At 42.5% G+C, this 26,635-nt stretch overlaps 2 protein-coding genes across 2 annotated transcripts in view; both read left to right on the top strand.

The window, feature by feature from the left end:
* The window catches only part of itgb5 (integrin, beta 5), a 40,475-nt gene extending 28,318 nt beyond the window's left edge, over nt 1-12,157 (top strand). The window contains exons 12-16 of the mRNA XM_085385682.1: nt 6,726-6,948; nt 8,044-8,144; nt 10,350-10,469; nt 11,182-11,348; nt 11,526-12,157. Coding sequence (XP_085241808.1) covers nt 6,726-6,948; nt 8,044-8,144; nt 10,350-10,469; nt 11,182-11,348; nt 11,526-11,621 — 707 coding nt within the window. The 3' untranslated portion in view covers nt 11,622-12,157. The remainder of the gene's footprint in view (nt 1-6,725; nt 6,949-8,043; nt 8,145-10,349; nt 10,470-11,181; nt 11,349-11,525) is intronic.
* A 7,752-nt stretch (nt 12,158-19,909) lies between these two features.
* tnfaip6 (tumor necrosis factor, alpha-induced protein 6) overlaps nt 19,910-26,635 on the top strand; it is a 29,482-nt gene continuing 22,756 nt past the window's right edge. Inside the window, exon 1 of the mRNA XM_085385121.1 lies at nt 19,910-20,823. Within this exon, the coding sequence (XP_085241247.1) occupies nt 20,490-20,823 (334 nt within the window). The 5' untranslated portion in view covers nt 19,910-20,489. The remainder of the gene's footprint in view (nt 20,824-26,635) is intronic.

The following is a 26,635-nucleotide window of genomic DNA, read 5'->3' as shown; positions in this document are numbered from 1 at the left end:
TTTTATTTTTTATTTTTCAATGATCGGCCATTAAAAATACCAATGCCAGTATACTGGCAGATAACTAGCAGAGCAGTCCTTCAAGGTCTGACACCTCCCAGCAGGATCAGGTGTTTTTTGGACAGTCACCTATCAGGTGCTGTTGGGGATAAAGGGGTAGGATCCTGCGTGGTAACGACTAGATATAGTGTAGGTGGATGAATCTTTGGGGACAGTACTATTCTGGTATCCAGCTTTGGGGATCCTGAGTGAGGAGCACTGGAAGTTCTGTGCGGAGCAGCCGTGAATCGCTGCCAGGGTTTCCACCTAAGAATGAGTGGCTGAGTCATGATTGGAGAAATTAAAGAAAAATGACTGGCACTACCTGCTCGTGGCAGTACTCATCATCACCCATCAGATCTAATTGTGGGCTCGTGGGTGATTTGAAGGTCATTTGGGAAGATGGGGAAAACCTAATGCTGGAATTTGACTGATGTTTTTGAAGGAAAGGACGTGTGTGGGTCACCATTTTTTTTCCAAAAATGACGAATAGGTATGTCAAACATTAACCTTCTCCTCTCTCCAGCATGCAGTTTTTAAAACTCTTCTGCGCTGTCCCCTGCAGTATCCTAAAACACTGCGCTGAACTCAGCGGTGAGCGGAGTGCATGCCGACACTGGGAACTGGGCCCAAATTACCCTCCGTTGACTGGTTGTGGCAGCTTTACCTGGTGGAGATGTTGCTGGGATATGAATGAGTTTTGTTTTTACAAAGATTTCTTACTAGCTTTTGTCTCCTTTGGCTTTCTGTGTTCGTCTTTTTTGGACAGTATCTCATCTCACAACAATAAGCGCTTCACTGGTACATATCCTCTTTAGCAGCATGCTTCTTCTGTTTTTGTTGTTTAACAAAAAGGAAGTGTCTACGTCTGTATTTAAAGTCAAGAAATAGTGCCAGAGGAGGCTATTTTTTTGACTTCCTGTACTGTGCAGATTTATAGCACATGAATGGATAACATGCTTTGAAAAGATGTTTCACACTGTGGATTTTTTGGTTCTATCTTTACTTTCATTCATATTTTTGTATCAACTTTATTTAGAACATTTGAACTCAACTATGCCAATTATGTACTGCAGGATATCCCACAGGAAATGGAGCCTCTCCAGAAGGACACTTTTTACCTCCACTTTTCTTTTTCAAGGCAAAATAGCTTTCTACCACAAACATTTCCGATATTTGGTGAAGCCTTTGCACAAGACCACAATATAGATTCAGACTGCAACTGGAGACGTTGGAGGTTGCCGGCTTCGTTTTCCTTCCAAACATCACAGCCTCTGGGACACAGGCTCCTCTTTGGCCACCGCTGCAGGAAGTGACTGTTTCTCTCTCTGCAGTGGGAACCAGAGGGAGTGTTTCAGTCTTCCTCCACTCCTGCTGTAGGCTGCCACACCATATCACACATTCACTGCATTCCTGCCGAGGGTTACTGAGTTCAGTTTGTTGACCTCCAGACTAGAAAAAGAATCTTGGCTCGATGTAAAGCTGATGCTTTCCACTTAATGGGACAGCTAATTGCTGCTTGATGTTGCTGCTGCTGTCATAAACTGTTTGGTTTCATCTTCAGAGCTTATGGCATCATTTGAAGGCTTTCATTTTGAGCCAAATGTTCAAAGTGTCAGAGTATTGAGTAATTCCAGCTCACAGATCTAGAAATAATGTCCAGCTGTTCAAAAACAACTGGAACTACAACTGCAACCATCTCATGAATTGTACATCTGTGTCGAGTCCATCGTTTTCTCTCTCTCTCCTGTTTTCCACCCACAAAACACGCAGAGGGAGGGAGAGGCTGATGTGTCAAATCCTTCTTTGTACACTCTGGTTTGCACAGACATGCACAACAGTTCTCCAGATGGCCAAACAATTCACTCTGTGGACTTTTTATTTGTCTGTGATGCTTTTATTGAGAAACATTAGTTGAGCTCCCGTTTAAAGCCCAAAGCTCCTGTTGTCTGTATGATATGATGGAAGAATTATCCTTCTAAAAATACCCCAGAAGCTCATTTCCGTTTATATAATCTCCAAATATTTATTTAAGCTCGTTTACAATGTCTCTCTCACAGCAAAAATAATATGGACAGGCCCTCACAGGCTACATGCAATGTTAGGATCTACTCTTGATCCTGTCATGCCTATAAAAGCCACCAGTCTGACAGAAGGGACTATTTATTTATTTTATTTGCTTGTTTTCAGCCTTTGTAATCCTTCCAAAGATATCCCCCTGATGTTTATACTGCATATTATATGCTCCAGTGTTATGAGAATATGTAATGCAGCGTATTGTGGTGTGAGATGATCGTATACTCCTGTTTTTGAGGATTTCTAAAGAATAATTATAGGTGCGCTTTTTTTTTTTTCTTTCTTACCTGTCTAATATTTTACTAAGAACTGTAATAGCATTTTTGTATAAATTCGAGTGAGTCTTAGGCCATGCTACATTAGCTTATGTCTCTGCACCACTCTGCAAGTATATCTATACAATACTAGATGGCAGTGTTATTACCATGCTATGCGGATCTGTTCAGACCTCAAACACTTTGCATTTACATAAAAGATGAACTTACGTTGTTGGTTTGCTTTGGTGAGGCTGAAGCAAAAGGCCAGAAGGAGGTGACTCACTGTTGTATAGAAATATAGGAAAACATGGGAAATATTGGAGAACAGCCCTTGATTTCTGAGCTCAGTGAACACTTTTCTGATGAGTTTATAGTCTCAATCACCAGTTTCAAGTCTTGCAGAATAGAACACAAATCAACACATTCCTTTTTTTTTTTTTTTTTTTTTTTTTTTTTTTTTTTTTTTTTTTAAATGGCTGTGGATCAGGAGGTAGAGTGCGTCCTGTACTAATCCAAAGCTTGGAGACCAAAGTATCATTGGGCAAGATAATGAAGCCTGAGTTGCTCCCAATGCATTTGTAACCGGACTTACGACTTATCATTAAGAATGACCGAACTCCACTAGCCAGTAGCAGAAGATCTAGGATCGGCAGGAGCCCAAGGTATAAACACCAATAAGGAGAGACCACACCACAATAGACTGTTCACAAATTTATTATATTTGACACACAGCAGCTGCAACAATGTAATGAAAAAACAATAAAATAAAATACAAAATATTTCCCCCAAAATAACAAACTAAATAAAAGTGCGCGCATACAGCTTTCTCTGAGTCAATTGTATGGATGGACAATGTCTGGTAACTGATGGATCGTTGGGGCCCGTTCAGTTTGTTTAACGTTTGTCCTACCACACTCCGATGAAGGAAGAAAGTTCGTAGTCCTGCAGGTATCTGAAGCTTCAATGGGAACGAAACTTTGGCTTCAATAAAACCTTGGCAAATCCTTTTCAATTTCGGGTTGGCTCGCCATCCAGTTAACTGGAACTGTGGAATCACTGCTCCTCGATGGGGCTTGCTTCAGACTGGGTCCGTCTGTCGAGTCATCCGTTGACAGGGTGAAACTCTGAACAACCAAAAACAACTGCAGCAGACTTGCTTTTAACTCCTAGCGATTCGACTTCGGGAACATTAGTTTCTCTGGCACATGGCATTATATGAACAGGAACGAAAATGGCAACACAGGAAATCATGTGATCAAGGTCAACAGCAAGGGTCACTGGGAGCTCATTGCTGATTGGCCAAGTTAAATGACAACAGATAATCTTATTGGTCCACATCTTCCTTTAAACATAAAAGAAAAAAAGAAATGACTAAATTGTTTACATTATACATGAAAAAAAACTACTTTCCACTGCTCTTTTTTTCTAGCTGGGCTACACATTCGTCAGAGACTGAATGTTAGAAGACAAAACACACCTAGATGTAGACAGAAATAAGGCCCAGGTGCCAATCTGCAGCTTCCCCAGCTTTCCTGTCAGTTCACAAAAAGAGAAAAAAACTTAGATCCTTTGTAATATGCCTTCACTAACCACTGGTTAGAGCTGGACCTGAGAAATGTTGAAAAGCAGACGCTTTCGCTGATTTTACTGCAGCAGTTGACTGCAAAGATGGGTAAAATTGTGAAAATAAAGATGTATGGCAGATTTTAGGCTAGTGCATTACAGTGAGCAAGATATAGACATATGTAGTATGCGTTCATGCTTCATTCATTCATGTGGTATTCATAGTCAGTAGTGTGAAGACTAGAACACTATTCTTTCCATTTTTTGTTTTTCCTTTCCATTTTGAATTTCCTCTAATCTTCTTATGGGAATCGAGCAACATAAGGGAGTATAAGTAATAAGTATTTGACGGCCTGAGATGGTGGTAACGAAACAGAAAGCAGCCTAATGTCAGAAATGAAAAGTCTTGGATGTCTCCAGAACAACTCCTTCCTCTTCCTCATTTTAACTCATCTTGGCTGCTGTTCCAGGCTGACAGAATGTCTCGAGAAACGTCATGGAAAAGTTGCAAGCTAAAGGGGAAGGTCACAGCTCTGAAGGATCTGAACACTTTCCATGTTCCCTCCTCCGCTACAGCTGTGTTTATTGTGAGTACTGCTTAATCTCACAGCAGAGAAGAAGAAGTGAAACAACTTACCAGCTAAATCACAAGACGGAATGGCAGGATAAAGAGCATGTGCACTTGCTCCAAACATCTGGTTCAAGGCATATGGTGACGGTTAGCTGTTGTAGACTCGTGAAGTGTTGATCGCTGGTATTTTCTTCTGTCGGCACGCCAGTTCATTTCACGATTGGTGCAGTGGTTTAAAGACTGTCAGCATCTAGGAAAAGAAGCGGTGCCTAACATATGACGAAACAAAGACATCTTTAACTTGGAGTTTGGCCAATTTTAAGCTTGTTTAAGTTGAGCATGAACATCTCCTAGCATGAATTTGTCTTGTTGCATAGACTTTTATAAAAAGATCCCCACATAGCTGATCTTCTTCTTTTCTTTATTTATTTAAAGAAAAAAATTGCAGCCATGCAGTGTGATGCAGAAAACAACATTTGTATACAACAGGAAATTCCAAAAGCTCAGTCATAAGCGCTGGGAAAGAGCACAGACATGAATATTTCACATAAATATTAGAGGAGTATTTGCACACAGCAGATCTATTAGCAGCTCGCCAGGACATGTTGAATGAGAACACAGCTACACTTCTTTTATCCTCCCCATACTGTCAGGAAAAGATCCCAGTTCGTGCCCTCTGAATGCCCACAAAGCAGCGCAGTCATCTAAGGACACGTTCCCAGTGTTGGTACTGTGAGTCAGCCACATGCCACTCATCGTGGTAGCCTCCAGTGACTGAGGGCTAGGAGTGGTGCTCTAAACAAATTTCATTTGACTGGTCTCAGGTTTTCAACCTTGAGAGAAAAAAACATGCACAGTTCTGCAGCATGCACTGAATAATTAGGAAGTGTTTACACAAGAATAGGAAGAATTTACTGCATGTCTGTGATTCCAGACAGTGTGTTGCACAACCCTGACCACTTGCTTGATGATTAGAAAAAATGTTTCCTCTTGGTTTTGAGAAGTCTCTGTGACCTCTTTCAGGATCTGGCTGCAATCAGAGGCTCAGTTTTTCCTCCTAGTTGTGTCTGATGTTGACTGGCAGTATACTGCGATTGTCTTTCTTGACTGCCAGGAGAGCCCCTTTGACAGAAGTAGGAACCACTCCTACAGTGATTTCATTTGTTAGTGACCCAGTTATTTCTTAGTCTCCACAAATAACTGTCTTCAGTGTTTTTTCCATTTTAACGGCTTTGAAATAGGAGGACTGGAAAAGTCAAGTGTTTAATGTACCAGCCTACTCGATTAACGTGCTACATAAGAACCAGTCCATTCCTTTTCTGTTGATAAAGTCTGTATTGGTATAGTTTGCCTACAGTATGTCCTTCCTCTTTCTTATCATTCTCTGGGAGCAGATTCATGAATTTGGTCTTTGTGGAGGGTCTTGGAACAGCGGGTGTGAAATCAGCTTGTCAGTAAGGCTTCTTTGATTGCAGCTGCTGTCCTCCTTATATCAAGGAGTCTTCTTGTCTCTGACTGCTCTCTCTTTACCACAGGCTGTTCTTAGACAACCAAACCAAATCAGAGTTATAGCAAGAGCTAGAGCCCGTTCTCGGACTCATTCCAGTGTTGATAAGTCAATGAGTGCAGTACAAACAGGGCAGTTTGCTCAGTGCTGGTAGGAGAAGAGCATGATCAACACTGCAATACTCCAGATGTTTCAGTTTCCCACTGTTGCAAAGGAGAAGCAAAACCACCTCTATGAACTGTCAGCTAGACTCTGTATATGTTGCTCAATCTCATGTCACACGTGAAGTTTAGCCAGCGGCTTCTAGTGTAGTTTTTGTTCCTGTAGCTAAATCTAAGTCCTTCAGTTCTTAGACTTAGCCAGTAATCCACTCTTCAATGATATTCAAGTTTGCCAACAAAAGCATCTCAATATATTTCCAAAGCCATGATATGAAACGCATAAAACTCCAATTTTTGCTTTTTATGAGGGTTGCTAATTATAGGGATCTATGTCCAGAAAACCTTTTACCCCACAGCTCTAAGAGGCCAATGGAGTGTTGTCATCACCCTGCTGGGCGTTCAGGTGGTATGGACGCCCAAAATTGAATGTGACCTAGGTGTTTCAAACTCAGAGCATCTGCTAAAAATATCTCTTATCACATACAGTGTCCGAGCTGCCTCGCTGTAACATTGTTTCTCTGCTGACCTGCTGTGTGTTCCTCTCACGGCAGGTCATGGTGAGTGTCACTGTGGGGAGTGTAAATGCCATGCCGGTTACATTGGCGACAACTGCAACTGCTCGACGGAGACATCGGGCTGCATTTCAGATGACGGGCAGATGTGCAGCGGGCGAGGCAGCTGTGTGTGCGGCCGCTGTCAGTGCACTGAGCCCGGAGCCTTTGGAGAAACCTGCGAAAAATGCCCCACTTGCCCCGATGCCTGCGGCACAAAGAGGTAAGTGCCGTGCTGCGGTTTATACCTGTGGTTTACACAGTCCAAGTTGGAGCTTTACCTGCTTGTTTGGGTTGCTAATATCCGCTGATAGATGAGAAATAAGGTGGAAAATTGAAACCTTCAGGCTGTCTGCAACTGTAAGCTCCAGGAAAAGCTCTAAGTAGTCTAAAACCAAGACCTCACATACCTCTCTCACTTGAAGACTGATCAGAAAACTCTTCCCATGCCTTCAAAGCTAACTCTCTTGTCATTTGTGACCTGAAGACATGAAACCATTTGTCTGCCGTTTGAACCTGGATCACTCCGTGTAGCAGCTCGAGCTTTTGAGGGGATGGAACTACAGTTTCCTCTCAACAGGCTTCCTGTGAGAGATAAAGTTTAGTTGACAAACTAATGTTGTTTTTATTGTGCAAAAGCGCAAGTGCTGGTCAGAACTGATTTAAAAACAGGATTTTTGCTTCCATAGTGGAAGTCAAAGGCATCACTGTGCATTTGCTGTGCCAGAGAATTGATGACATTTCTATAACTGGACAATCAGTGGTCCAATCCCTGCTTCTTTCAACCTCTGTGTCGAAGCATCTTCTGACATGATACATAGAACAAGTTTTGCCTAATCCATCCACTGGAGCCTGCTGGGCATAATGCTTAGAGGCATATAAGAATAGTGTTGTATCGATCTCTTTGTGAATGGGTGTCTTGTAGTAAGAAAGCGCTTTGAGCTCTCAGAATAGAAAACCATTTCTTTTAAGAACCAAATCAAGTTTAAAAGCGGCGTTTAACAAACTTGAAGCATCTGTGAAAGGTTCCTGTAACCTGCACCAGCAACAGTTCATGCACTCATCAGGTTCTTTGTTCTGTGTGCTGCACGGCTCACTTGCTGTTTAGTCGCAGTTTGTAGTAGAGACAGTTCCAGTGTTTTAGCAGAGCACAGTGGGGCACTTTCGACAGCTGATGGTAGCAGAGCAAAAATAACAAACTGAAGCACAGTAACAATGTCATATGATTGGCTTTTGGGTTGAGTGATCTCTGCCTCCTGAATGTAGATATAAAAATGTATGCATATGTTTAGTGTGTCTTTGCCCTTCTCTGATTCAGGGAGTGCATTGAGTGCCGGCTTTTCAATTCTGGAAGGCTTGCGGACAATGAGACTTGCCAGCGACAGTGCAAGGATCACATCATCCCTGTGGAGACTCTCAGTGAGTAAACACACACACACACACACACACACACACGCTAACACAGAGACCAACTTGCTGGCAGAGAAAAGTATTCACATCTGTAGCATCTGCAAAAGTTTCATTTTTCACATTCTGCATACCGTTTATTGTTGTTACTGTGGGACTTTGCTAAAGTAATTGTCTGACTCCCACTAATGAGGCACTATTAACACCTGATGTAATAAAGTACATTCAGATGCTCAACAGCCTGAATGCACGCGCAAGGACTTTTCCATTCCAGGAAAAACGATATTTTAAATATCAATACATAGAAGAACAGCTCGAAGTGATCTTCTACCTTTAAGCTTTCATGAGAAGCAGGATACATACACCAGACAGAAACGACTGAAGCAGCAGAGCTTGAAGCGGCTTAACTGATTAGCTGAAAGTGAAATAGTTGGCCATCTTTTATATACAGTCTATTTTAAAAACAAATTATAGGAATTCAAGTTTGTATTTTGGAAACAGAAGTGACCATTTTAGCAAATGGGGGGACTGGACTGTTTGATTGGACCTACAGTATTTTATTTCAGCCAAGAGTGCATTCGGCATGGACAGATGAAGTATAGTACATGTCGAGTCCTGACAGGTGTTTACGGGATTGTCTAAAGTAACGTTTTTAGTTCCAGGTACTTTGGATGGACATGTGACATGTCACAGCTGATTTAGATTTGTGCTGTGAGTCTCTGACTCTATGCAATAACCTGTAAAAGTAGCCAACTTTGTTACCAGCATTCATGCTTGTGCGTGTTGTTTCATGTGTGGTGCAGCCTCGATAAGAAACAAATAAAATGTTTGGTTCCCACTCTTTGTTGTTGTTTTGGTTTGGCTCTTTTTCATTTTCAGAGACAGACACATTTGTACTTCCCTCAGGTGCATTCTGATCGTTTCAGCAATCTCCCTCGAGGAATATGCCGACCACTGGGAATTCTTTTATCGAGGCTGTGATTGTTCTTCCTGTACTAGGACGATAGCCGTTATTCTTTTACTGATAAATTTAAAAACAGTGTAGTTACTTTTCCACGTCAGCTTACATCATATTATGTGGCAGGGTTTTGGAGCTTTCTGGTTCCAGTAGCTTAACACAGAAATCCCCTGTTAGCATCTACAGGTGCTACAGCCTCTGAGTTTCTTTTCTAGTATGGCTGTCACCTCTGTTCCACTCTCTGTGGTTGTTTGAGGCTTTGCTGCTTGCACCCTTTCTTTTTTCACACCTCTGTGATTGCTAATGAAAGTACACCCAGTGCTCAGCGGTCAGGCTTGGCCTCATGTTCATGTTATTATGTGGAAGACGGCGGTCTGGACCTGTCGCAGCTCCACACAGCAGGCAGCTACACCATCTCGTCTACAACCCCTCATTTGGTTCAGAGTTCAGTCTATTTTAGAATCCAATCCTCCGCTGACACCTACCTTCTCTACAGGGAGAATCCACCCGCTAAACAAACCAAACCTGCAGTGCACTGCCTGTCTCGTGGTTCATTGTAAAAAGCCAGGGGACACCATCCAAAATGTTTGGCAGTGCATCTTTTTTTTTTCCTCACAGCCTGGTGCTGAACACTCGGGGGAAATGTGAAATGTTTTAAGTGGCACTGTGACACTGCATGGCCTGAGTCTGTGTTTAGCCATAGAGACTATTATATTAGCATTCCATATTGGCCCAGCATGGCCCTGGCCCAGGTCTGATGTGTTTCATAGCATTCTCTGCTAGTTCAGCCATCTGACTACCCTTAATGGTCTCCACATGTACATTCCAGATACTTTGTGCATGAACTAGAGGAGCAGGGGCTGATGGGAGGGGTGGACCAGGACGGAGTGACCTCATCCTCCCTTGTGAGGTTTTGAATCTGGTCAGATAATGATGATCGAATGCAAACAATGGCAAACAGAATGTCAGCATTTCAGTCAAGGCTGTCTTTTTTGTTGTTGTTGTTGTTTTTAAATTGTGACTTCACAGCAGAGACATTGACCGATGTGTTAAACATTCATAAGTGGTTCCGTTTGCCCCTGAGCGTGAGATTCCTCTTGGATGTCTTTTGTTCCAGTATCTGAAGCCAAACCTTAATAGTTTTTTATAATATCAAAGTCTCGCTTTGTTAGAACAGCAGTAGAAAGTGAGAAACTTGCATTTATTGAAAAATGTGTCTGTGTTTTCTCCCACCTCCCATCTCTCTCTGTCGTGCTTAGAAACTGACGAGCCCGGCGCTGTGCTTTGTTTGTACAAGACAGACGACGATTGTGTCATGAAGTTCACATATTCTGAGCACGCCAGCGGACAATCTATACTCTCAGCTCTTAAAGAGCCAGGTCAGTGCTACAAACAACAATACATAATGTTGTCTTTCCTGGGTTTTTTGTTTTGTTTTTTAGCAGCACTTGTTGGTAAATTTGACAGCTGGTAATGATCAGGTGCTTTTGGATTGTACGTAGGTATCAGCTGCTTGATTTTCACCACCATCTTTAAAGATTCTGGGTTCATTGCTCCCAACCTTACCTCACATTATTCCCCCTCAGTGGTTACAGACAATGAACCTGTCACTACAAAGGAAGCTTAAGAGTGTAGTACTGAGTGACTGTCATTCTATGTCCAGAGTCAGGGGTGTCGAATTTATTATTTTTGGTCCAATTTGTTTTTACAAATTGGACCAAAAATAACTAGAAATTTTCAGGCTGTACAGGTGGATTAAAACGGTCATATTCAATACAAACATTTGTTAACATTACTGTTACTCAAAATAAAAGACTGACTGCAGAAAACATTGACTAATTCTAAGAAGTGACATAAAAAAATTTTCTGGTCAAACTTTTGTTTTTGATTGCAAACGTGGGGGATGTCAACTGTTTCATGTTACCTGAGTTCGCCGTCTCCATTTACACACTGGCTCCAGAAAGTCCACACGTCTATTTTTAAGTGGGCAGAGTGACACCCTGGCCCTCTTGCTGTGTTTTCAGTGCCGCCTTAGCTGTGACTTAAGTTAAGTGAGCTTGTGTTAAATGTTGTTTCCTGTGCCTGCTTCAGAGTGCGTCAGGGGACCAGATGCCCTGATGGTGCTGGTGGCAGTGGTTGGGAGCATCTTGTTGGTAGGACTGTTGCTGCTCGCTGCCTGGAAGCTGGTCATCACTATCCACGACCGGCGTGAGTTTGCCCGCTTCCAGAGCGCCCGCTCGCGTGCCCGATATGAAATGGTAAGGATGAGCCCAACTCATGAGTATTACAGCCCCATCATGTATACTAGCAATAAACTGAGGCTCATAGTTTGAGGCTGAAAAACCTCAGCACCTTCTATGTAGGTGAGATAAACCAAGCCAGTCAAGTAAAATGGGCCCTTCAGGTATTAAAAGTCTCATCTCTCTCCCCCTCAGGCCTCTAACCCTCTGTACAAGCACCCCATCTCTACACATTTTGTGGAAACAGATTTCAGCATGTACAGTAAGTCCTACAATGGAGGGCTCCACTGATCCCTCAGTACAGGGCGCGGCGGGACCGGTCCAACAAGTAGATCAAGGAGACGTGCCTGAGGTGGATGGTGGACTGAGCACACTCACCCGTCTGCACAGTGCACACCCACGGCGATGGCAGAAGAGAAATGACTTAGTGTGTTCAAAGAGAAGTCTGTGGCCTTTTTTTGTTTTATTTTCACCCGGGAGATTCAAACCACCTGTGTCTGTGCTTCACCGAACAAATTAACACCACCCTCGTCGTGATCGGGATACAGAGTGATTAGGGTTAGAAGTGAGCTCGTCTGCAGTTATTCATCATAGACCAACTTATGGAAACCATAACTCCAGCCACATAAAAGCACTGCTCATTCTGTACAGATCAGGCAAGATATTGGCTTCTCTTTGTATATTTTTGTAGGTGTTGAAGATGCATTTTTAGCACAGACTGCGCACCCAGCACGACTCTGAACTGCAGATGATTCCAATTCACATGATTCTTAAAAAGCACATATTTCTGAGGGGGCCGGGGCTATTAAAATGTTTGGTACTACTAACTTTTACTAAGCAACTTTTCTTACCTTCATTTTGCACAGAAGTTATTGAGTCAAGTCTTGGAAAGATTTACATAGTTTTTTTAATGTCTTAAGTGTGTGTGTGTGTGTGTGTGTGTGTGTGTGTGTGTGTGCTCGCTCCAGTTGCACTCAGTTGCAGGGTACAAACTCACCCTTCAGCATCTGAACACTGACGTTTCAGTCTGGTGTTGCTCTGTAACAAGAAAAGAACAAATCTGGCAACATTTTGGTCTGTTTCTAGAGCTGTTCTGGCCTCCTTACCACCTCTAAGACACTGCTAAAAAAACCCATTCCCAAACATTTAGCTTTCTTTAAATGTACAACTAAATAAATAACATGCATTACATTCTATACGTTAAAACACATTCAGCAGGGGTCAGCAAGTATTCAATCATGGGCTCTTTAGTATATTTATATACAGTATATATTATGGGTTCATTTATTAACTTCCTTGAATATAGGCAGGACTGGATTTAATGTGGTTATGTTTATTGATATAAGCCCAGTGTTAATATTTTTAAACACGACTATTAAACCTTATCTTGTGTCGGGGAGGCTGAGTGGCCAGATTTGGCCCCTGGTCACCATTAGCCTGCCCAGTTTATTTTATGTTGTAAAATAAATGAGTGTTAATAAATTAATAAGCTTAGTATTGGGAGGTCACAGGTCAAGGTCAGTCAGCTATCGCCTGACGGTAATGCCAGTCCAGATCAGTTCATACCCATCTGTGTATCTTATTGGCCAATCTGAGTTGCTGCTGCCACTGCAAAAGCTGTTTTTGCAACCCACCTCAGCTCCTCTTTATCATGTATGTCATTTGTACCCGGTCACATTTTGGACAGAGAAGACAGATGGTTTGAAAGAGGAGTAAAAGAAGCCATCTATGTGCACTGTGAGCGGCCATCTTTGAATAGAGGCGGTGGCTTACGACACCAACTGTCTGCCATCTATGTGCACTGTGAGCGGCCATCTTTGAATAGAGGCGGTGGTTTACGACACCAACTGTCTGCCATCTATAATCCAGTTTTGAGATCCCTTCCCAGACGCCTTAACGCCCACTCACATCCTGGGCCATTTGACCTCAGGACATCGCATGAAAGGGTGGGGCTAGGTCTCACAGTGAGTTCACCCGAAACCTTGGCTGATTGTGACCTACACCCGTTTTCACACCTTGGCTCATGTAGAGGATCATTAGGGGGTCCATTGTCCCTCTTGGGGGGGACACTCCCATAGGGCTTAAATCTGGGACTCTTAGAACTGAAGAAGCTACTCTGATGAGAGGTTAAACCTCTTCAAGCAGCTTAAAGAAGTCCAGACGCTTTTCTTTCCAAGCTCCTTAGTCTACACTGACCTGGATGACTGAGAACCTTCACAGACATACCTGGTTCAGTATCTTTCTTCTGCAACGTCCTTCTATTCAGGCTTTCCATGTATGACAACGAGAGGGTGGGAGGTACCAGAGCCATGCCGCCAAATCCAACCTCCTGCAGATAATTTGGATAAAGTGTTTCTTACACAATTATCTTTTTGACTGTTTAGACAAAACAAGCAATATGATGATGTCACTGTTACAAAGTGACAGAACTAATAAAGTGCTAGAATTCCATTCACCAAATATGAAGCACAATCTTCTTGGAAATATTGTGAGATAATTTTACTGAAAAGCCTTAACAAAATCCAAATAGATAAGTTAAATAGGATACATTTTTCATCCATTATCTAGTTTGGTCCTTTCACTTTTGTTTAATTTTTCAGTCTATGAATATGCCGCTGAGTTGAATAAAATGTATATATGCAGAAAAAAAACATTAATTATAATCAACAGTGTCTTTTTAAATGTATTGACAGTAAGGAAAATCTCAAACATCACCAGCCTCTGATTCTCTAAAACCAGCTCCCAAACACAGGGTTAGGGGTCTGCGCTGTGTGAAATAGCCAGCACTGTGGTAATGACGTTCTCAACGGTTACGTTCACGTGCAGTGGAGACACAGATCAGTGTGACTGTGACATGTGCGGTGCTGTGTTAATGTTATTTGGGCACATAATATGACTGGCTTATAATATGACTCTGTATTCGCCCTGCCAGCTGTGGGAGTGGGTGGAAGCAAAGTGTCCAAGGTCATAAATCAGCAGTCGTTCCCACAGGAAGAAGCTCTGTCTGAACCGTCAGAGGGAAAGCAGGACGTGTAGGGAGGGGTGAGCCTGGGGGAAGAAGGTGCTCTGTGAGCTTTTTGGTAACAATCTTAAGTGTAAGTGGCAGGAACTTGGAGTTGGCGTGAGTGAGTGATGAATGTTAATAATATTACATGTGGGCATGCGAGGCTAAAAGTGCCTTGCAGTTTTCACTTGGCTCGGGTGTGCTTCTTGGCACAGCTGACTGAAGTTCTCCCACCACTACCTTTTCCAGCTCCTCCTCTTTGTACAGCCCTGAACATTTACACATTGAAAAACTCCCTGTAACACTGCACGCACACACAGCAAAACAATAAATCTGCTTTTGTCAAAACTCCGTCAGTCTCTTGTGTTTGCTTCAGTCCATTGTTGAATTTTCTCAAAGGCTATTTTAGGACGAACGTTGTGAATCCGAGTTCTATTCCAGGACATCGCACATGCGTGTGTGTGCACACTTCAAAGTTTGGTAAAACATCTGTTTGCACCACTAACTCTGCTCTTACATGTTTGATGTGTAATTGCTCAGACAGGACTGCTTCTCTGATGCTGTAATTTACACTTGGTTAAACTCCTCCCACACATTATCATAATGACTCTGTAATTAGGTTTATTCCATGTGCTTCAAATTAACTTTTTTTTTTTTCATTTTTAAAGAACAGCAGCTAATTTAGTTCATTCTCTCTGTTTAATATGTCACTAAATGTTGCACTACACATTTGTGCAGAGTTAATTACATGTCCACACATCAGAATCCATACAGAGATGTGAACATTCGCATGTAACAGTCAGTATTTTTTGATTTGTTATTTTTATGTTAATGATAAATGATTATAAAAGATCTTATAAATGACAGTTTTGTCTCTCACAATAAAGTGAAATGTGTTTAAAAATTTTACAAAGGGATTGAAGACACTTTGTACTTTAGGGGAACCCCTTTAACAAAGCTGTTAATCTCCACTGCTTTTGCATTGTCCTCAGTTTATCCCCGTCCCCAGAAGTGTCTGTGATATGCTGTATGTACACACACCAGAAAAAAATCTTAAAATGCAACAAAAGAAAATACTTTTTTTCTTTTGAGGTTTTTTTTTTTTCATATTTTCACGATTACCTCCATGCTCCTGGGACAGAGTTTTACAAAGGGCTGATATCCTTGTCGATAATACAGAGGACAGTGTAGTGTTGTCGGTGTTGATACAGTGTTGTCTGTATGTAGGTGAGTCTTTCTCAGCTCCATCCAGTCCGGCCAGTTTGCCACAGATACGGGGTCTGAGTTCTTCTAAAAGGGGGAAAGTTCCACCATCAGTGACCCTCAAACAAAAAGCTTTTTTCTTACATTGCAAAGGTTCAGGATAACACAGCACACATTGACCGGCTCACTCGTGCCTGTGGTTAAGATTTCTTCGAATGGGAAGGAAAAACTCTGTCCTGTGTGTTGCCCTGCTCAAGGTGAGCTCATAAATCTCCACACCCACCCTGGGTGGTTTTGAGTTTGTCTCTTCTCGCCCTCCTGCCTCGTTTGTAGCACCAGCACTGTGAGACACTCGTGGAGTCACAGAGCTTAGGTTCAGCATGGCTGCCAGAGGACGGAGGGAGGGGGAACTTTAGTGTAGATAACACTTTATTTTCCCATGTTTACTCTTTTTGTTAACAGCTGGAAGATGATAATGGAGGCTAATTACTGCTGAACAGACGTCTGACTTCATGTTCTGATGAACTACAGCTCGGGGGGATAGATGGTCTATTTACTCCAGTTCTGTTAAACTGACATTTTATCATTTTTAAGTATGGTGATCCCTGGCGCATCCCACTGGTTATATTTGTGAAGCAGGATCCATGTGGTTTTTAAACCGTCCAGCATTTTCTGACAGGCCTTTATGGAAGCGTTTGCTTTAATATGGCTTTAATGCACTGATATAATGGACAGCTAACCGAGGTCATAGTTGAATATTTCACTTCCTTTTTTGCCATCTTTCCTGTATGAAAAACAAGCTTCCTTCTGCTTTATTGCCACAAAACATTGTGTTTGTGCTCGCCCTGCATCATTTCACTGTCCTTCTCAGACTGACACCTACAGCTTGGAGATCTGCTGCAGCTGGAAAAGTGTAACTGCTTTTGTTTCATGTTGTATGCTTAGTCATTTAAAAAAGAAAAACTGGGGGGAATAAAATCCCACACTTACAATAAAGAGTAAAGCTGGACATACAAAGTGAATGTACCAAGTCTGTCCCATATTCAGCAAGTGAAAATAAAATAAACAAAAGGTGAATCAAATGGACCATTACGGCAAGCCTGGGATGGTCAATTTGGTAAAGTAAATCCGTTGGGCACAATCTTACTAGAGGCATCATCAGCTAGACTGCATCCTTAAACAACCATGAGCACCTCACAACTCCACAAATAGTTAATTCTAGTATTCCTTTAAGCAGCCGTGTCTTGAAAAGTGGCCCATTTAAGGGCTAATGACCCAAATGTTTCATGCAGGTATGGTCCAGACTGGATTTATTCTCTTGATAATGTTTGAGTGCTCGATGTTTTGGCAATAACGGTTCACACTGAAGTGCTATTGCATTGATATTTGAATCAGTTGGGTTTTTTTTTTTATGCCTCAGTAATGCTGGTAACAGCTAGCCTTGTCAGAGATTCCCAGACTAAGTTATGCCACAGGTTTCTCCTTCTGCACACACAAATGTATCTTTCCCTTAACACTAAAAAAAGAACAAGTGCGTTGTGTGTGCCTTCCTTGGAGCGTTAATCTGTCTCTAATGTAAATGTTTTGTGTAAACTGCTGAGTTTAGTTTAGATCTGTGTCTGGATGCTGAGACAGTTCAGTGGGTGGTAGATCGTATGAGTGGGAGTAAGCAGCTCACTCGTCAGCACTCTTCTTTGTTGTTGTCCACGTGCTTCAGTGAAACTGTGTGAACCAAGTGGGAAAATATCAGAGACCTCTGACCTCCACTCCTGAAGACTGTCATTGTCAGCCAATCTGAGACTTAGGTGAGATTTAGCTTTTGATGCAAAGCTGCATATTTTTCATACATTACAGTATACTGTTTAACTAGCAAGAGGCTTGTGACAGGCAAAACAAAAGGTAACACCATCTTCTCATCTACTGTATGACGCGCACGCTGCACTGTCAGCTGTGCTTCCTCTCAATGATTTATTCAATGTATTACAGGCTGAATGTACGCCCAGTGTGCTGTTGCATCTCTCTCTAAAACTTTAAGTCTATTGCCGTCTTTCATTCTCAAAAGAGTTTTTGTATGGTTTATGGTCTGTGGCTGCTTTTATTTTTTGTGGTTTTGGCATGGCTCCTTGTTTCCACTAAAGGAATTTGCTACAGCATATAAGAATCACTTGTTTGCAGCAGGACAACAGAAATTCCTGTCTGAAGATAATAAAGTTGGGTCCACATAGAAGACTGAGCAGCAGAAATGTGGGCTGTTGACATGTATGTAGATTATTAGTGCCTGTGTATCTGTGCTCATAGTACAGTCACAGCAGATCAGTCCCCAATATCCAGACTTCTGCTGCCCTCTAGTGAGTAGAACCATGTTAGTACAGTTGGGGAAAAAAAGAAAGAAGACGTTTTGTCCTCATGCTAAATAGACCGTTTTTCAGAAGACTACACTTCAAATACTGTCAGTTACATTCTGGATTTTGAATATTAAAATATTTTCCATGCATGTGTTGAAAACATGCAGAAACCTGTTAAATCCTAACCCTAAATGGCCACAGGTGACCTAGTGGCTGTCACAAGGTTAGCAGATGAGATGTTCTTGACAGTTTTCACATTTAAGTCAAAGTCTTCTTTAACAAGTCATTTAAAATACATATTTGAAGGATGTGGGTAATTTTTTTTGATGCTGCTTTATATTTTCCCTGCATTTCAAGGAAGGAAAATATAATACTTTTGAGCTCATTACAGTTATTTTACAGCTGTGGTTGTTTTTCTCTGCAGTCCACAATAAATCACAGCATAATATAATTAAACTTTCCAGCTGCATTTCCCTAAGGAAAGATTACTTGAAAGAAAGAACATAACATGTACTGAAGTTTGAGAAATAATCAGTTTGGCGATTAGAGTCAGATGTAGCAACAGTGTGGTGTCCCAACAATGGATGGTTGTAATAGAAGAGCCCCTGATTCTGGGCACTGCTGGTGGTAGTGACGCACGCAGCTGACAGCTGGAGACTTGGATTGGAGGCTTTGTGAGTGACCAGGTTGAGATGGAAATGGTGAGGAAGCGGTTCACCACAAACATGTCTGAAGGACTGAGAGACAGAATAGTAGTGATGGGCAGATGAAGCTTCATGAAGCACTGAAGCTTTTCATCCATTTGGTTCACCCCAGCGCAAAGCGTCTTGAAGCTTCATTTGCTCTAGCAGGACACCTACTGGACGTAAAAATATTAGTTGGCATGAATTTGAAAAGTGTGGCCTTTTGCACACAGCCTGTAAATGTCAACAACAAAAGGAGTGTGTAAAACATCTATATTGTAGTGATGGCAGTATACTGTGTATATTTATAGTGGCAGTATGGGAAATGATTATTTGGAAATGCTTAAAATGGAAACAATCATTTACTGTGAGGTGAGGTGTGGTGTGGTTGGGGTGTGGACAGTGGTTGTGCTTTAGTAACGTTGAGGTATGGACAGCTACACACTGAGGCTTTGAGCCTCAGTCCTGCCTGTTCACATTTTATTCTGTAAAAACCAAATTTTCACTGCTTTTATGACCTTTTTAGTGGGGAGAACATAGCTAGGATTTAACGATTTAACAAATCTTTTAAATCCTTTGTCCTCCACAATGCTAAATGGCCGGGAGTCCTCAATCACCATGCTAACCAGGTTTTCATCTATTTGAGATTGTTCTCCTGAGGAAAGACAACAAAAACAAAGCACAAATATAAATATCACACACGTAACTTATTACAGTTGTATAATATTGTTATATCATTTAGTAACATTACTGCATGCTATATTATCATGGCATTTGATGGCTCACCTGGTCTTGCTCCACAATCGGTGTCCCCCTTATTCTCATGCAAAGCTCTGTAGTGCCTAAGCATGGATGAGGTGTTGTTGTTATATCCCAGCTCCCTGGCACACAGCAAACACTTCACCTTGTACAAAAGTAAAAGCTGCTTAACATAAGTTTTATTGCACCATCAGTATTATGAAAATACATCTTCTGTAGAAATTTACATACCTTGTTGGGAGGAATAAAATCAAAATGTTCCCACACAGGGGAGGACATCCTCCTCTTCCTAGCTGGCTCCATTCTCTCCTGACTTTCTCTCCTCACTCTCATAAACCTCCAAACTGTCTCCAAACTCTCACTAACCGCAACTCTCCATCAAACACCCACATTTTGAATGAAGTCTGAGGGGTTTATATCGCTGTCATAGCTCGTGGCAAATTTCGAACCACTTCATGAACCAGTCACGTGGTACAGCCGGGCAGCTCCCATAAATGAAGCAAGCCTCGATATGCGCATCGAGGAAACGCCCCTCAATTACTCGACACAAGCTTCGAAGCCTCGATACAGAACGTCACCTCACTACAGAATAGCACTGGGATGGAAAGCACAGAGAAGAGAGGCTGATTGGCAGAAGGCAAACCAGAGTGATCCTGCAGGGTTTCCTTCAAATTGGAAAACATCTCTAAATTGGCTTTTGGCTTTAAGTAAAACAAGCAAGTACATCGTCTGTAAGGTTCTCAGTCATGGTCATGGTAATGTAGGGAGCTTGGAAAGAAAAGTGACTGGACTTCTTAAGCAAATACACAGTTTACTTACGAAACACACAGTGTTTCCAAGATGGCGCCAGTGTTCACGGCGGAGCGTCTCTTCAACTTCTGTTTGCTGTTTGTTATTTGTTCTTTTTTGTGTTGTCTTGATGTGTACGCGGGTTTCACATATCAAACTCTTCTGAATCTTAGGCCTTTGCATCACCAAACACCTGCTCTGAAGTGGAATTCAGAAAATTTTCCCCTGCTTCTGCCGGACTTTTCTAACTGCCTACGCCGCTTACCTTTTTCTCCTCCACACAAGAAGCGATCTAGGAGACGGGGTAAACGAGGCGGTCTCCGTGTTAATCAAGGCTTTTCTAAATTTTCATAATGTGGCTACTCGCAGTGCTTTCATGGATACCCTGCCACCTTCCCATGCTCACTGGGATCACTCAAGCCACAGATTGTTCTGTCATCGCTGGATTCGCCATGTTGGAGCTCATGCTCCCGTGGACCTGCCGGCTGAGGCTCCACCTGTTCAGAGTTGGGTACGGTCTTCCAGAGGCGGTGTGAACCACAGCAACCTTCGTCAACTGAGATATGTTCCAGCCAGCAATAATGCGACCCCTCTCCGGATGGCCCTGCTAAACACAAGATCACTGGCAAATAAAACTTTTGTCTTAAACGACCTTTTTCTCTCATCGGAGTTGGATTACTTTTTCCTGGCGGAAACCTGGCTTCGTCCTGGTGAGTTCTTCTCCTTCTCGGAACTTCTCCCTCCCTCCTGCCAAGTCTGCCTTCCTGTCAGGTATAATTACAAAAAACAGTCCCAAGCCTCGAGTCCTTTTTAAACTCTATGATTAACCCTGATGTCATTACTCATAGAGATGCGTCCCCCGCACTCTGTGATAACTTCCTAGGTATTTCACTGATAAAATCTTAGTCCTAAGGGCTCCATATTTGCCGACATTGGCTGGCCAAGTTCCTGCTTCTCAAGTTCAGATTGTTTTTCAGCAGTTTGAGCCAGTGTCTTTCTCCACCTTAAAGGAGATAATTGGTCACCTTAGAATTTCGAACTCCCCGCATGATATTCTTCCCTTCTTCTATAATAATTCTTGATATTATTATCAAGGCTGGAGCTTGGTTTAAATCATATTTTCAGAGAGGACTTTCTCTGTTGCTATGGGCCAGTAATTTTCTTCTTCTGCCCCTATCCACTGTGGTGTGCCTCAGGGGTCTGTTCTTGGTCCTACTTTGTTCTCCCTGTATATGCTGCCTTTGGGCTCTATTTTCAACAAATATAACATCTCCTTCCACTGCTATGCCGACGACATCCAAATTTACTTCCCCTTGACCTTGGATGTCTCTGACCCACTACAACCTTTGTTCAATTGTCTTCATGATGTTAAAGTTTGGCTATCACAAAACTTTCTCACTTTGAATGAAAATAAAACTGAAGTAATTGTCTTTGATAGTCATACCCCTCTGGGTCAGTTAACAGACACCCTTGGTCCTCTTGCCAGCCATCTCTCTCGCACGGTAAGAAACCTTGGAGTGTTTTTGGATAGCTCTCTTAAATTGGAGAAGCAAGTGTCCTCAGTGGTAAAAACTAGCTTTTATCAGTTGCGTTTGATATTGTTAAGGATTCAAATATTGGAGATGGATACAAGAGGAAAAACCACAATAACAACACTGGTCCGGCCGGGTTGAGTCAAACGATGATTTTAATGATCACACGCGTGGGAGATGGACACCGTACGCAGACAGCATCAGATCTCGAAATGGTGGAGCATTGATCAAACTCTTATAGCCTCTAGTGGCCCCCACCTTATCATAAAAACCTAAACATTCACATTCTTTCTCTCACACGGCGCCTAAGCTACGACCTTGGCTCCTTCTTTATCTGCTCCTGCTGAGATGGGGCAGAAAACTCCAGTATGTTCTGTTCTCTTCTAATCAGACAAATAAGGCGATGACTTTCTGCAAACAGTATTTCTTATAACTCAGCAGTATAATGCATCATATAACAATATCATTCATTCACAATAAATCAGCAGTCTAATGTAATGCAAATCAGTTTAACAAATGCAATAGTTATCAGCTTCTTCTAATTCAGGAGAATAATGCAAACCAAAACTACATAATAATTCACAATCTTTAATTAAGGGTCTAACATGGCATAAAATAATATTATAATACCACAATATCAAAGGCGAAGCCCTATATTCCTTTAAAAGTACTTGAAAAACTTATTCGTGCATTTGTCACCTCTAGACTGGACTATTGTAACTCTCTATACCTGGGCCTCCAACAATCCTCCCTCTACCGCTTGCAGTTAGTTCAAAATGCTGCTGCACGCTTTCTGACAGATACTAGAAAGTATGATCATATCACCCCAGTTCTAGCTAATTTGCATTGGCTAATTTGCACTAATTTAGCAGTTACCTGACTGAACCCCTCCGCTTGTATAACCCCAGGAGGGCACTAAGATCATTTTGTCAGATGCTCTTAGAACAACTTAGATCCTGGCTGAAGTCCAGAGGTGATCGGGCCTTTGCAATTGCATCACCTAGACTCTGGAATAGTCTCCCCGCTTCTATTCGCACTTCTGAGTCTATACATTATTTTAAAACTCATTTTTTTTACTTTGGCTTTTGGATCAAATTAGTTTTAACTATCATCAGGCCTGTTTTATGTCTGTGACCTTTGATGTTTGTTGGTGTGTTTGTTGTTTGTTTGTTAACTTTTAATCTCTTGCTGTTTTTTTGCTGATTGTTAAGGACTTTGATCAACCCTGTTTTTTGTTCTGAACCTGAACCTGAAATACATCTTCCACCCCTGCCTGCCTCCAGACCACCTTTCATCAACTTCTACTTCTTTCGGCTGCTGTCTTTAGGTGTTGCCACAGTGGATAGTCTGCCTCTATCTCACCTTGTCTCTAGCATCCTCTTCTGTTACGCCTATCCTCTGCATGCCTCCTTCGTTGCATCCATGAACCTCCTCTGAGATTTTTCTCTTTTCCTCCTGCCTGGCTGCTCCATATTTAACATCCTCTGTCCAATATATCCACTAAGCCTCCTCTGCACATGTCCAAACATCTCAGCCTTGTCTTTAACTTTGTCTCCAAACTTCTCAGGCTGAACTGTCTCTTTGATGTCCTCATTTCTAATCCTGTCCAGCCTGGTCACTCCCAATGAAGATCTTTTAAATTCCTGTCCACGTCTCTAAACCATGCATCATAGCAGGTCTCACTACAGTACACTACAGATCACAATGTCATCTGCAAACATCACAGTTCAGAGACTCCTGCGTAACATCATCAGTCAACCTGTTCATCACACGGCAAACAAGGAGCTTGAAGCCAATTTCTGATGTAATCTCACTCCCACCATAAAACCATCTGTTACTCCTACACCTCAACACTGTCCTCATACATGTCCTGCACCATATTAACATGCTTCTCTGCCACTCCTGACTTCCTCATACAGTAGCACAGTTCCTCTCTTTGCACCCTATCATCTGCTTTCCAGACCTCATCTTGCTGAAAGTGAAAAAGTGCAGCTCAAAACTTTCAAAACAAGACCATCCTCTTTCTAAAGAAGTTTTCCTTTTGGACTCAAAAGAATCCCCTCACATGAAGATGGGAGAGGACTGTAAAGCCAGCTGACTTATCTGCAGTCTGTAACTGAGCGTTCTGATGGGATAGGGAAATCTCCGAAAGAGGCAATGATGAGAGTTTTATTACAGAAAACATGTCAGGTTGGGGGAAATGGGGAGTGAGCTGGTAGATATTTCAGAACTGAGTTTTTCATCCAAGAGAGATGGCCTATGGCACAGGAAAGCCAAAATTGGTCACTGGAGAAAACAAGGGAAATACAAAGAACTAGAAGTTTCTGTAGGGAGATCAGGAAGTACTCCTGCTGAGGAGTATATACACTCTTCACCATTTAAAGAGGGAGAGAGGGGGTTGCACCAGAGGAAACAAAAACTGAAATTAAAAATAAATAAATATATGGAGATGCACAGAGTAAGTAAATCTTCAAATTAAGACTGACAAGATTGACAAAATGGAAAACCCCCACAAAGTACAGAGTGAACACAAGAAAGAAAGTTAATCAGAAGCCATTAAGTTACTACAGAGAGAATTGCCCCCTAAGGTATCACTCCTGTGTTAGCTCAGTTGGCCACCTGTGAAACTGGGCTAATTTAAAATTTTTACCCCTCCAAGGAGTTGCTATAGCTCAGTTGGTTCAGCCAGTGATCTGCATGTTGTACATTTGCCTTGGATCAGTCCTGTAAGCCACCCCTCTGCCTGCTCTCTACTGTGGATGTCTAAAAATGGCCAAAAAGGTTTTATTATTATTTATGTGAATCAGCCCCACAGTATATCATGGCTCTCTAAAGTTCATATTTTGCCTCCTGGTCCCTGAGGTGTTGAGCCCCAGCGCCCTCGGTATGGGAGGCATGTACAATATCCACAGAAACCTCAGAATCTCAGCTAAAAGCTCATATAAACCATTTCTACGACCACCAAACACAGTGAAAATAACAACAATTAAAAGAGCAGGTATGTCACTTCACAAAATGTCCATAAACACAAACAACCGAGCCTTATGTGCACAGAACCATGGCTAACCAAGTGAACAATACATTTTCTAAAAGCAGAGATCTCACAGATTCCAACACTGGAAGTTTCATCACGCTCCGACCAAAATTCACTGAACCAGCTGCAAAAGAAGACCACAAATATGTTTGATGCTCGACAAAAATTAACGTGAAATCAGACTTACCTTTTCCACCACTTCCAATGCGGGGTATGATCCTTGGTCATGGCATGTAGTTACTACTTTAAGACACTCCAGGTACGTATAAATCAGCTGTGCAGACGTGAAACCAGTGATCGTTTGATCTCCACTTGAGAGTGAGCGTGTGTGACAGCTTGTGTGTGGTGCCTCTGTGTGGTACTGTGTGAGAGTGTTTGTGTGTGGCTCTAGCTGCTGGTGCCATGTCTCACGGTCTCATGGGTTGCACACGTAGCGCTCACCTAGAGTCCTGCAGCCAGCTGTTCACCTGCCGTGTTGCCTGTGGTCTCGCAGGTTCACGTAGTCATTGGGTCCCTTCTCTCCAGGGAAGAGTTGCTTCTGCACGCTGTATTCCCCTGGCGCATTGCCTGTGTTTCGCCAGTTTACGCAGCCAGCAGGGACCCGTTCGGTAGCTCAGTGAGCCCAGCTTCCTAGCTGTAAAGCACTTCACACAGTTCAGTACGAATAAAGAATAACAAGAGGGAAAAAGTGTTGTAGCTTGTAGCTGTTGCTTATCTGGTAGCTGGAGGAGAGTGTGTTTTTTTTGTTTGTTTTTTCCTTCTGGATTCGGCTGGCCCTGCCCCCTTGTTACACCAGAGTATGGCCACCCTAATGGGCCATAATGGTGTCGAGTGCAGCATATCCATGCCGTTGGAGGACGGGCAAGATAGATGCATTTTGTGCGTTGGTTCTGAAGATTCCTTATTAGCCAGGGAAGCTCCATAGTCCTGCTTAGACTGTTTATTTTGCCAGCATGGACTAGAGAGGCCGTTTTTTTGCCTCTAAGCACACCGGCCCCCCACTCACTAACGTTCGTAAGGCTAAAGCAGGGAGAGTGGCTACCTCACAGGTGTTTGCCCCTCCCTTGGCCCCGCGTCTGAGCTTGAGCTGGTGAAGAGTGAATATCACCAGGAGGATGTTGACGCTGGGTCTGTCCACTTGGCCCGCTTCTGGCTGGCTCCCTTTAGGTTTGACCTATATTGGTTTGACCTATTTGATATCATGGAGCTGCAGGGCCCTCGAATGGAGGTGCCACTGTTGCCTGATTTCCAAGACCTGGTGCACGGCCACCAACACCGGTGGTCCCCTGCCTGCATAGGGTTTGCTGCTATGCACGGCCAGGAGCAGATCGCCTGTGGGCCCCTTACCCGAGACAATCGCTGTGCTGCTCAGGATGTCACGGCTGTGCTGTGCGGCAGGCAGGATGAAGGACCCAAAATGCAGGACAAGGAAACAGAGAGTTAATTTAGGGTGCAGCTTTATTGCTGGATAAACCTCATTACTCATTACATTATTTGAGGTTCTCGAAAAGTGCTATATAAATGCAATCCATTATTACAACAAACGTGACAAAACAAACTTCAAATGCTGAATTAAAACCTAAACTGGGGAACAGATACCTAGAAACTAAGAATACTCTGGACACGAGGAGACGCCAAACAGATGAAAACACAGACAATAAATAGAAGAGGAAAACGAGGGAATGAGGACCGGACGGGGAACACAGCTGACACTAATTAACAGACGGGACCAGTGAGACGCAAAACTAGAAACATTAACATAGGGCACAGACTGTCAAAGTAAAACAGGAAGTAATGAGAAGACACACACAGACGAGACCAGGAATAGCAGATATGAAAACATAACAGAAACATGAGATACAAAAGCACAGGGAAGGCACCGTAACAGAACTGTGAACTATAATTACAATACAAACAGAAAGCCATAATTCAGAAGCTATAACTTAACTCAAAAAC

Source organism: Rhamphochromis longiceps, linkage group LG16 (genome assembly GCF_057381845.1).
Source record: "Rhamphochromis longiceps isolate RC_006_pf linkage group LG16, R_longiceps_female_GT1.1, whole genome shotgun sequence".
In the NCBI taxonomy this organism is placed as follows: Eukaryota; Metazoa; Chordata; class Actinopteri; order Cichliformes; family Cichlidae; genus Rhamphochromis; species Rhamphochromis longiceps.
This window is presented reverse-complemented; position numbering and strand designations above follow the sequence as displayed.